This window comes from Tupaia chinensis, unplaced genomic scaffold (assembly GCF_000334495.1).
Source record: "Tupaia chinensis unplaced genomic scaffold, TupChi_1.0 Scaffold143064_1, whole genome shotgun sequence".
NCBI lineage: Eukaryota > Metazoa > Chordata > Mammalia > Scandentia > Tupaiidae > Tupaia > Tupaia belangeri.
In genome coordinates, this window is record NW_006202908.1 from 1,176,582 (window position 1) to 1,188,927 (window position 12,346).

The window sequence follows — 12,346 nt, forward strand, 5'->3', positions numbered from 1 at the left end:
TCTGGAGAGGGTTTAAAGTCCCGATCACCAACTGTATTTGAGAAGTTCCGCAAAGTATCGCTTTGCAAAAAACTGAAGAGCAGTCTCTCACAACACAGGAGTGGACACATGTTGCATTCAGAGAGAAACGCAACAGGAAAGATCACAATGTAGAGCTTTTGTGCTTAGGGGTGCATTAACTTTTATTTATTTATGATAGAGAAAGAGGAAAAGGGAGGACGGGGGCTCGCTGTGCTGTCACCCTCCTGCTCCAACCTCCCAGTTGCCTAGGATGACAGGCCTGTGCAACTCTGCAGAGTGCTCCGCTCAGCCTGAGCGCTGGGCCTGGGCCTGCCCTGCAGCTTCTGGCCCCCCGAGCGGTGGTGCTTCCCCAGCAGCTGGGCCCGAAGGTGCGTTTTACATTCACTATGGGAATTCTCTTGAACTAGTCATTTCTTTCTTATTTTTGTTTAAGAGAGACACTTTTTGCTATAGGGTGCATGTGCTCACTAGAGAGACAGGGAAAGATATAGACGGAAAATGAGAAATCTCACCCCCTGGAGGAATAGCTCCTCCATTCTCCTCTCAGGGCATGCATGCGCATGGGCCCGGCGTGAGTCTTAAGCCATTGGGACCAGGACTCGAACTACAGTTGACTACGTGGGAGTCCAGTGACATAACCATTACACCATCTCATGGTCCCTGAACTATTAGTTTCTAAAACTGTGATTACTATGCTACAGAACCTGGATATAAATCATCTGTAAGAGACCTTCCCAGGGTCTTTCGGTTGCTCATTCTGTACCAGACGCCAGCAGGACCGCGACTCAGAGGCTGGTTTACTCACCCAATGTGCACGGGGCCAGCATGGAGCAAGCTAAGGGAAAGATGTGTCCGAGTAGGACGTGTTTCCCTCCAGTCCGAGTTCTACAGCCGACAGAGGGGTACTGGGGCAGTGTTCTCGCTATTAAGCCCTCGCCACGGAAACAGCTGGCCACGGGAACACGCCACTGCACTGACGGAGCCAAAGGCCAAACGCACAGCCGGACCCCAGATACATCTGATTATACAGGAATATTTTTAATGATTGCATTCAACTTTATTTACTTATTTAAATGTGCCCAGAGAGGGGCAGAGTGTGTGTGTGTGAGAGATTGAGAAAGCAAGCCGCCCGGTCTGAAACTCAAACCGCGGTCAGCCATGTGGGAATCCAGCACCCTTAACCACCACGCCACCTGCTGCCCCCCAGCCCCTTTTAAAATTATTTAACTTTACCTATTTATTTTAATTGGACCAAATTTTTTTAGTTTATCTATTTTTTCTTTCAAGAGAAAGAGATAAAGAGATGGCACCCATTAGGGTCTTCACACCACGATCCACCCCCAGCCGCAGCCAGCCTGACTACAGGAACGTGAAGGCTCCTGGCATGGGTGGAGCGGTGTCAGGATGCAAACGCAGGACCTGCCCACGTGGGTCCTCTACATCACTGCTGTACTACCATCTGGTCCGTTATACAGAAATTTTAAAACATGCCTTTGCATCTTAAAAATCCCAAATACAAAGAATACTTTAAAAAAAAAAAAAAACAGTCTATAGATGAGAATATACAATTCCATCAAAAGATGGGGGCAGACAGTGGTACAGTGGGAATGTGAGTGGGCCCACATGGGAAAGTCCCAGGTTCGTGTCCCAGAATCCTCTGTGCACACCAGACAGGCACGGGCCATGACTCAGGCGGCTGAGGCTGGGGGAAGGGATTGCAGGGTGTACCCGTCTGGCTGGGGAGGCTGGTGACAGAGGGGCTATGCATGTGGGCAGAGGCATGTGAAACCATTGCATTTTCTTCTCAATTTGCTGTGAACATCAAACTGCTCTAAAAAATAAAGCTTATTTCTTAAAAGAGTAAAAATCAAGACGTGTACATGAACTACCGACAGCCCGTGTTCTGAATTGCTGCTATTACAAGCAAGCGTGCTTGTAGCGGGTCATCGGAAAGGTCACGATGTAGTCTTTCTACGAATAAATGGGTCATGACTTTTCCGATGACCTATATTTATCACGTAGAAACACGAAGCCTTGGGGCCGGCAGGTGGCATGGTGGTTAAGGGGCTGGACTCCCACATAGCCGACCGTGGTTTGAGTTCGGGACCTGGCAGCTTGCTCTCTCACTTTCGCTCTCTGCCTATCTCTGGTCAAGTTAAATAATAACAACAACAAATAAAGTTAAACAAATAATTCTTTTAAAAAAATGGGAAAGGAAGTGAGATGCCTAGATAAAGACCGTCCAGGGTCGATGCTGGGGTCAGCATGGCCCACCCCCACCTCTGTGCTGTGGCTTCAAAGTGTCCTCCCAAAATCACTATGTCGAGATGCAGTTGTGATGGGATTAGAAGGCCAAGACCTTAGGATTAAGGTCATCGGGGCAAGGCCCCCACGACCGAGTTTATAATGACAGCGATGAAGACAGAGACACTCATTCCTGCCCCTGCCTGCTCCAGCCAGGGAGAAGACCCTTGTCAGATGCAGCCCCTGGCCCTTGGACCTCCCAACCATGACTAACCCCCTACTCTCATGACACCCAGACAGCTGCGTGAGTAGCAACGGGGCAGACTGAGACACCCTGCCACATAAAGGTCCGTGGCCGTCCACGATGGAGAGGGAACACCAGAGAAAGCCCTGAAGCTAACAGCTCGCATTCACCTGACGTGGGAGAAGGCGGTCCGGGGTACTAGCTAAGGTCGTGTGAGGACAGCCGGGGCCCTCCCAAAGAGGTAGCTACTAACACCTCGGTGGGAAGAAATTACAGGAATAAAAAGAACATTATGGACATAACCCTGAAGCTTCCACAGCTGAAAATACTTAGTGAGCAACCTCAACTGCTTTTTAGAACAAGGAGTGAGAACCATCTGGTGACAAACCCACCTGCATGGGAAAATTTTATAAGGAAGTTTTTTTTTTTTGGAGAGGTTTTTGCTATAGGGCGCGTTCGCTCGCCAGACAGACAGAGAGAGACATAGAGACAAAAAGCGAGAAATCACCCCCCAGGGGGGATGGCCACACCGCAATCCCTTCTCCTCCATTCTCCTCTCGGGATCTTGGGCACGCACGCACACAAGCCCGGCGTGAGTTTAAGCCACCGGGTCCGAGACTCGAACCGTGGTCGACTACGTGGGAGTCCAGTGACATAGCCATTACCCTAACTGCTGGTCCCATATAAGGAAGTTTTATGAAGCATTATTTTCTTTTTTTCTAGAGAGAAATTTTTGCCATAGGGCATGTACGCTTGCTGGAGAGCCAGAGAAATTCAGAGGGACAGAAAGCGAGAATTCAGAGAGACAGAAAGCGAGAAATCACCCCCCAGGGAGACAGCCACACTGCAATCCCTTCTCCTCCATTCTCCTCTCGGGATCTTGGGCACGCATATATATGCACCTGGTGTGAGTTTTAAACTGCTGGGTCTGGGACTTGAACTGTGGTCGACTACCTGGGAGTCCAGCAATGTAACCACTCAGCCATCTGCTGGTCCTCATAGTTTTTTTAATGATAGCGCATGCATGTGTGCATGTGCTCATGACGGGGTAGGGACACCCCGTTGGGGTCTTGTAGTGCTGCGATCCACCTTTCCCAGCTCCCAGCGCCCCAGATCCTGGGCGCCCGCACGCCTGGCGTGTTTCCAGACCCACCTGGGGATCTGAACCCACGGTCAGCCATACGGCGTCCCGCCTTGCAGACACTTGCGCTGCTGCATCATGGTGGCTGGGCCACTCCCTACTCACGGACTTCAAGGAATTTCCCCACCAGAGCTGTCTTCGGGCCCCACTGTAACCCGGAATACAACGGGTTTTACAGCTCGTCTGACTGTGCTCCCTTCACTCCACAGCCCCGAGACAGCCTGACAGTTCAGCAAACACCGTGCACACAGTCCTGCCCTAGCCTGCCACACCTCCTCCATGCTGGCGGGTACTCCCTGAGTATTTATTTCTCACAACTAAAACCTCACAATCCAAGTGGCCACATGGTGGCGCAGCGTAAATGCAACTGGACCCACATGGCAAGGTCTAGGGTTCGTGTCCCGGGACCTCCCCTGACCACGTGTGCCCATGACTCAGGGTCTCTGAGGCTGGGGTGGGCACAGCAGGAGAACACACCTGGGTGCCACTCTGTCTCTCTCTGTCTAGTTCTCTGTCTGTCTTTCTGTCTACCTCTCTGTCTCTGTCTACCTCTCTACCTCTATCTCTCTGACTACCTCTCTATTTCTGTCTGTCTCTCTTTCTCTCTCTGTCTCTCTCAACCTGTCTCTCTGTCTACCTCTCTGTCTCTCTATCTACTTCTCTGTCTCTGTCTACCTCTCTGTCTCTCTCTACTCCTCTGTCTGTCTCTCTACCTCTCTATCTCTCTGTCTCTCTCTACTTCTCTGTCTCTCTACCTCTCTCTCTGTTTACCTATCTCTGTCTCTGTTTCTCTCTATCTCTCTCTGTCTACCTCTGTCTGTCTATCTCTTTGTCTACCTCTGTCTACCTCTGTCTCTACCTCTCTATCTCTGTCTCTGTTTCTCTCTATCTCTCTGTCTATCTCTCTGTCTACCTCTCTGTCTCTCCCTGTCATGGAAAAAACATTCAATGAACTTAAAAACAATCTTGTTCTGATGCGGCATGTATCCATGGAGCTCTCCCCAGGAGACCGGGCCGGGCGCAGGCACCGCGGGGCATCGCCGAAGCATCTCCTCACCCAGCCCTCCGGGGCCCGCCAGCAGAAACTCCTGTCTCCCTATCCTCTTGACGATCGGCCGCTTCTCCTCGCTGCAGAAGGGGAACAGGTCCTGGGAGACGCCCGTGCTGTAGTTCAGGATCATGTACTGCGTGGTCAGGGCCAGGCACAAGAAGTGGCCGTCCACTGCCACCGCCAGCGGCTGCTCCGGGGTCGACACCTCCTTGACGATCTGCACCCGGTCCTCGTACACCAGAAACATCTGGATGGTTCTGCGCTTCACAGAGATGATGCAGACTTCCACGCAGAACGGGTCCCCGCTCACGGGGTTCTCGTTCAAGGCGAAGGTGGCGGCCCCCTTGATGCGGGCCCCTGAGGGCACGGGCTCCAGGCTCAGCATGTTGACCAGCGAGATGGAGCTGTCACACAGTACCAGCAGCCTGTTGAGGGCCGAGGCCGCCCGCAGCTCGCTGACGGGCTTCTTGAAACCCAGATGTCTGTGCAGCTGTTTGGTGGCAGTGAAGGTGGCCGTGCCCGCGGGCAACGTCTTCTCCTCCAAGCGGAAGTGGTAGACGAAGCAGTCGTTGGTGCCCACGTAGAGGTCCCGGCCACAGCACTCCACGCACTCGATGTGGACGCGCTCTCGGTCTCCCGCCAGCAGCTCCCGCTCCACGGCGGACACCAAGGTGAAGGCCTTGACGGTCATCATGGCGACGGCCTGGTCTGGGGAAGAGGGACATGACCTTTAGAAAACAAGGGAGAGAATATTCCCGGTCTCGCTAAAGCCACACGGATGCCCAGGGTCATCGCAGTCAGAGGAAACCACCTGACACTGGTAAAAACTGGGAAGCGGGGTCTGGATGGTGACAGTGGTACAAGTGACACGCCGTGAGGCCGACCCGCATGGGGAGGTTCCAGGGTCGCACCCACAGTCCTCCCTGGTGAGCCAGGCAAGTGAGTGCCCACGAACCAGGGCCGCCTGGGCTGGTGGGGCCACGAAGTCCAGGCCCTACTGGAGGTGCTGTCTCTCCGTCTCTCATCCATGGAAGAGATAAATAAGCTTTAAAGAATTATTTCATTTTACCGACTCATTCATTTATTTTATATTTATTTTTATTTGACCAGAGCAAGACATGGAGAATGAGAGAGGGAGGGAAAGTGAGAAAGCAAGCCACCAGGTCTGGGACTCGAACTATGGTTGGCCAAGTGGGAGTGTCCAGCGCCTTAACCATCATGCCATTTGCTGGTCCCAGAAATAAATCAACTTTTAAAAAAAGTTAAGAAGGGACCAGCAGTTAGCGTAATGGCTATGTCGCTGGACTCCCATGTAGTTGACCGCGGTTTGCGTCCCAGACCCGGTGGCTTAAAACTCACGCTGAGCGCGTGTGCGTGCATGCCCAAGATCCTGAGAGGAGAATGGAGAAGGGATTGCGGCGTGGCCATGCCCCCGGGGGGTGATTTCTCGCTTTCTGTCTCTGTCTCTGTCTGTCTGGCGAGCGCAAGCACCCTATAGCAAAAACCTCTCCAAAAAAAAAAAAAAACTGGTAAGAAGAGATCTCCCCACTGACTCCCCTACAAGAGGGCTGAGCCCCACCAGGAGGGCATCCCCCGACACCATGACTGCCTCTGCTCACTCCCGATGTTGGAGTTCTGTGGCGCTCCCTGGCGGTGCTCTGGGGGACACACAGCAGGGAGGAGACGAGCCCACTTATTTACCCACAGAAAACATAGTAAGATTTCCAAACACGAAAGGGCAAGCTGCGAGCCACTCTGTCGTTTAGAGCAGCCAGCTCTCCTGGGCACTAACCCTTCTCCAGAGGACGAGAACTCACCAGATCTACAGGAACATCACGGTCTATTCACAAGTGTTGCCTCCATGATGGAATCACCATGACCCCTGCTCTGCCACGAGGCCCGCCACTCCCAACACCAAACTCTAAAACATGAGACCGTGGGGGACGAGCCGCGACGGAAACTGTAAGGTTACATTCCCTAACCCTCGGAGGCAGCCCAGCACAGACTGGAAGACCTCCCCAGACAGTCAGAGAAGTCCACGCACCACAGAAGAAGAATCAGAAAAGCTCCCTGGGCCTCTCAACTCAGACTGCAGAGCTCCACCATGTCTTGTTTCCCCATCCCCGGGGTGACAACAGCTACCTTCCAGTTAGTCTAGTGCCCTTCCCTACACTAACAAAATCCTCAGAAGGGAGGGTACCCCAGAGATAGGGGTGAGGTTTATCTGTAGATGCCTCAGAGCCCTCCCAAGCCCTTCCTGCTGCTTCATCCTGTGGTCTGAATGTCTGCGTCCCCACAAGCCATATATTAAGCTTAATTCCCGGTGCAGTAGTGCTGGGTTCTAGGAGGTGATAAGCTCTCTCATCAGAGAGCCTCACAGAGCTTGTCTGTCCCTTCCCCGTGTGAGGAGGCCGCTGGAAGGTTCTGCCTATGAAGGACAGGCCCTCATCAGACCCTACACTGAAGCTGCCTCACCTGGATCCTGGACTTCCCAGCCTCCAGAACTGTCCTCCTTCAGTCGTTTATAAATTACCCAGATGGCAGGATTTTGTTTCTAAATTACCCAGCTGATGGTAGTTTGTTACAGCAGCCCAAAGGGGCTAAGACACTTGGCTTCTCCGAGCCTCGATTTCTTCATCTGTGCAAAGACCAGAATAGGAATGGTGCCTTCTTGATGGGAATGTTGGAGAATGAAGTTCATGAGCTCATGCAAAATGCTTACTATCTGGCACAGGGCACTAAAACAACAATTTATTTCATCACTGATACCATTGTTCCGTCCTTGTAGGACCCGCGCCCATCACGCAACCCTCAGGCCCACTTGAGGTGTCTACTTCCCAAAGGAGGCCCTCGAAGGTGAAGTGCTATGGCCTTCTGTCCTGAGCTATAGGTCCCCTGTTCACCTCCACCGAAAGACAGGCTAAGGACTAAGCCAGAACACACCTTTACACACCCCACGCCAGCTATGCTCATCTTCACAGACACTTGGAAGAGTAGAGACAGCGAGGCGCGAGGTTCTAAGGGCACACACAGAAGGAATGACGCCCGTCCATTCCGAGGCTGTAAGAACTTCCCTAGGGTCTCAGGGAAAGCAGGTGAAGAATCCCTGTAGGAGTCTGCGAACAGCCTGGGGCACAGACAGTTCCTAAATACCATCACGTTTTTGTCATGACTAAAATACTACCTAGATGACTTTTTTAAATTTAAAAGCTAAACAATAAAACCCAGATAATGAAATGTATCTCAGTGAAAGCGTCTAACTCAGTAAAAGCAAAGTAATAAAAGACAGTCAGTCATCCTCCATTGACTGATCAATTAGTGCCGCCTTTTAAAAAAAGCAGAATAAAAGGGAATCCTCCTTTTCAAATATGAAATGTAGCTCTACCTCTGTAGAAGGAATACAGTCGAACTCTTCTTATTCAACTTTTTAAAAAGCCTTTGTTATTCTAGCCTCTGTCTTCACTTAGCATAAGGGGAAAATGAAAGACATTTGCAGGGAAGAATATTCTGGAAAGAGTCAAATACCTCAGATTAAGTGTAGGAGGAGGAGGGAGACGGGACTGTAAGAAAAGCACGTGGTTTACAGAAGTCATAACCCTAATAGTTAAGAAGAAATGCAGTATTGGATCATTAACTGGTGACTAGAGTGACAAGATGCTTGCTAAAAAGAACTTTCTGGGTCTAGCGGGTGGCGTGGTGGTTAAGGAGCTGGACACTTCCATGTGGCCGACCACGGTTCAAGTCCCAGACCTAGTGGCTTGCTTTCTCACTACCCCGCCCCCACCTAGGTCTATCTCTGGTCAAATTAAAATAAATGAATGAATAAATATTTATAAATATTTAAAAAGAAAGACTCCTAGAGACTTTTACAAAAAGTCTGCTTTACCAATTAAAGGGTAGTTTACAAAAAGCAGAATTACCTGGAGGCAAATGAAACCTGGCCATGTAACATTCTAGTATATAAAAATGGTCCATTCTTGGGAACCAGCAGTTAGCATAATGGCTATGTCGCTGGACTCCCATGTAGTCGACCGCGGTTCGCGTCCCGGACCCGGTGGCTTAAAACTCACGCCGGGCACGTGTGCATGGGTGCCCAAGATTCCGAGAGGAGAATGGAGGAGAAGGGATTGCGGCGTGACCATCCCCCCTGGGGGGTAATTTCTCGCTTTCTGTCTCTCTGTCTCTCTCTGTCTGTCTGGCGAGCGCACGCGCCCTATAGTGGAAAAAAAAAAAAGGGTCCATTCTTGGGCTGCACCCATAGCCTAGTGCTTAAGGGAGCTGGTTCCATATGGCCAACCACAGATCGAATCCCAGCCCTGGTCATCTGAAAAACACTCTGGTTGTGTGTGCATGTGTGCCCCCAATCCTGACAGGCTGGAAAAACAAGGAGGAAGGATTGTGGTGTGACCATACCCCATGGGGGGGTATTTTCTCCATCTCTTGCTCCCTGTCTCTCTCTCTCTTATAAGCACACAGGCCTTCCAGAGATGAAAATTAATTAATTAATTTAAAAGGCCTATTCTTTTATTTATTTATTCATTTATTTCAAGAGAGAACTTTTGTTATAGGGTGCAGTGAGAGGGAAAGCAAGAAATCACACCATGATCCCTTCTCCTCCATTCTCCTCTTGGGATTTTGGGCGCATATGCACACACACCTGGTGTGAGGTTAAGTTGCTGGGTCTGGGGCTCAAACCGCAGTCAGCTATGTGGGAGTCCAGCAACGTAACCAGTACACCATCTGCTGTCCCAGCACCTGCTCTTTTAGGTAGTGATAGAATTCTCCCTATGATCTAGTTTACGTGATACAATAACTTAAGTAAAACATGAATCACTGAGAGAGAAAGTTTAGACCATATATTTCTATGTTACCGTTAGGTACAACCTACTGGTGTCTAAACCAGAGTGGCTTAAACACAGTAATAAAATTACAATGACGCATTTCTCTGTGGTGTACAACCTGTACTGTATGGTGCATCTCAAGCTGCCTAAAATTTCAACATTTTGTTGGAATTTCACCTTAACACCATGGTTATACTATAAAAGATCAACAATTTAATTTTTTCTTCAAAAAAATTGGGAAGACTGAAAAATGTTTATACATTCATAGAAAATAATTTATTTTTTGAGAGGTTTTTCACTATAGGGTGCGTGCGCTTGCCAGACAGAGAGAGACAGAGAGACAGAAAGTGAGAAATCACCCCCCGGGGAGATGGCCACACCGCAATCCCTTCTCCTCCATTCTCCTCTCGGGATATTGGGCATGCATGCACTTGCGCCCGGCGTGGGTTTTAAGGCACCAGGTCTGGGACGCGAACTGTGGTCGACTACGTGGGAGTCCAGTGACATAGCCATTATGCTAACTGCTGGTTCCCCATAGAAAATAATTTAAATAAAAGTAATATTACAGGTGCCAGCAGGTGATGTGATAGTTAAGGCGCTAAACATTCACATGGCTGACTGTGGTTCAAGTCCCAGACCTGGTGGCTTGAAATTCACACCAGGCACATGTGCATGTGTGGCCAAAATCCCAAGAGGAGAATGGAGAAGAAGGGATTGTGGTATGGCCAACCCCCTGGGGGATGATTTCTCACTTTTCCTCTCACTGTCTCTCTCTCTCTGTTTCTCTCTGGTGAGTGCATGTGCCCTATGGCCAAAAAACTAAATAAACTAAAAAGAAAAAAAAGATAACATTATAAATATAATAAGCATCAATAAGTGTGCAAAAAACAAAATGTTACAAGACACAGTTCCATTGCCCAATAGTTTCCCAATCTTGTTAGTGAAATAGGACTTCGAAAAATAAACAGGCAACAGTACATAGAAATATGTGATAAGAGCCAAAATAAAAATATTAATAATTATTTTCTATCAAAATAAGAATACACATAGCATTGGGCCAGCCAGGTGGCCCCAAAACTGCCCTTTAGTTAGTGCCAGCGGTATTGTTAAAATAATTCGTTGCAGGTGGCATGGCAGTTAAGATGCTGGATTTCACATGACCGACCATGGTTCAAGTCCCAGGCCTAGCAGCTTGAAAATCACATTGGGCATGTGGACATGTGTGTTCAAAAGTCCCAGAAGGAGAATAGAGAGTAAGGCATTGTGGCATGCTCATCTTCTCTGCGGGATGATGTTTGGCTTCCCCTTGCACTGTCTCTCCAGTAACATAATATATATCAGTTAATATATAAATTATATTGAATTAATATTAAATTAATATTATAAATAAATAAATAATAAAATAACGTGTTGCTTTTGGCCTCTTCCCTTAGGCTCCTTAAGTTTCTTAAATCTCAGCTCAAAAAATGACAATTCCATTCTCTCTGGTACACATGGAGTTGGGCACCCAGACTTAATTATTACCCATAAGCTCCCATTTTTGCTCTTCCCTTGGTGACAACAGCTAGGTCGGCTTCTGGCTACTTCCACGGCATGTCGGGGAGGCCAAGAGAGCCAGCTGATGAGCTAATGGCAACCCAGAGCACACGTGGTGCTGAGTCCACAGGCATGCTGTCCACTGTCCACATAATAGGCATCAGGTCCACCTGGTTCTCCCAAACATTCGGGAATCATGTAACCCCAACTGTATATAATAAGACTTCCATACTTCAAAAGAAATTTTAAAGAGGGAACAAATATATCCATATCTCATTTTATTTTATAAAGCCAGTGTGTGTGTGTATGTGTGTGTGTGTGTATATATATATATATTTAAAGTTTATTTCTTTCTTCCATGAGAAAGTGACAGAGAGACAGGAACCCCCAGTAGGGAAGTCATGCTGGGAACCACCCCCAATCTCAGCAGGTCTGGATCAGAGGCCCATGCTCATGCCCATGGCAAGCTCAGGGAGATCCTGAGTCGGGATGTAAGCCCAGGAACCTTCCTATGTGGGTCCAGTTGGGTTACTGCTGTGCCACTGCCTAGCCCCGAGGCTAGTATAAAGTATAACTTTAATACTCAAATCAGATAAAGAAAGGATTAAGGAAAATCACAGATCACTTTTATTCACGAGTAAACGCAAAAACATCGAATATTAGCAGCTGGAATCAACCGATATATATTTTAAAAATACAACATGGCAAGGGATCCAAGGCAGGGCTGAGCGTGAGTCAGCCCTAGCCCCAGCCCCAGCCCTCCAACCTCACCTTGCAGTCTCAGAGCTAGAAGGACAGGAAAACTGCAGCCCTTTTTAAGTAGACATTTCCATCTAAAGCTCCCTGTCCAGGCAGGTACCTGTGACAGGGCTAAGCCGGAGCCAGCCCCAACCCCAGGCAAAAACATCGAATATTAGCAGCTGGAATCAACCGATATATATTTTAAAATACAACATGGCGAGGAATCCAAGGCAGGGCTGAGCGTGAGTCAGCCCTAGCCCCAGCCCCAGCTCTCCAACCTCACCTTGTAGTCTCAGAGCTAGAAGGACAGGAAAACTGCAGCCCTTTTTAAGTAGACATTTCCATCTAAAGCTCCCTGTCCAGGCAGGTACCTGTGACAGGGCTAAGCCGGAGCCAGCCCCAACCCCAGCCCCAGTTCCAGCCCTCCAACCTCACCTTGAAGTCTCAGAGCTAGAAGGTAGGTGGATTTTTCCCTTCTTTTGCTCTTTGCTCTCCTCCCCACACACCAGACAAAGAAATTGCAGGCC

The 12,346-nt window shown here is 49.2% G+C and overlaps 1 protein-coding gene across 1 annotated transcript in view; it reads right to left on the reverse strand.

The window, feature by feature from the left end:
• The window catches only part of TGFBRAP1 (transforming growth factor beta receptor associated protein 1), a gene marked incomplete in the record, with an annotated part of 43,445 nt that extends 38,037 nt beyond the window's left edge, over positions 1-5,408 (reverse strand). Inside the window, 1 exon segment of the mRNA XM_027766400.1 lies at positions 4,708-5,408. Coding sequence (XP_027622201.1) covers positions 4,708-5,395 — 688 coding nt within the window.
• Positions 5,409-12,346: the final 6,938 nt, after the last annotated feature.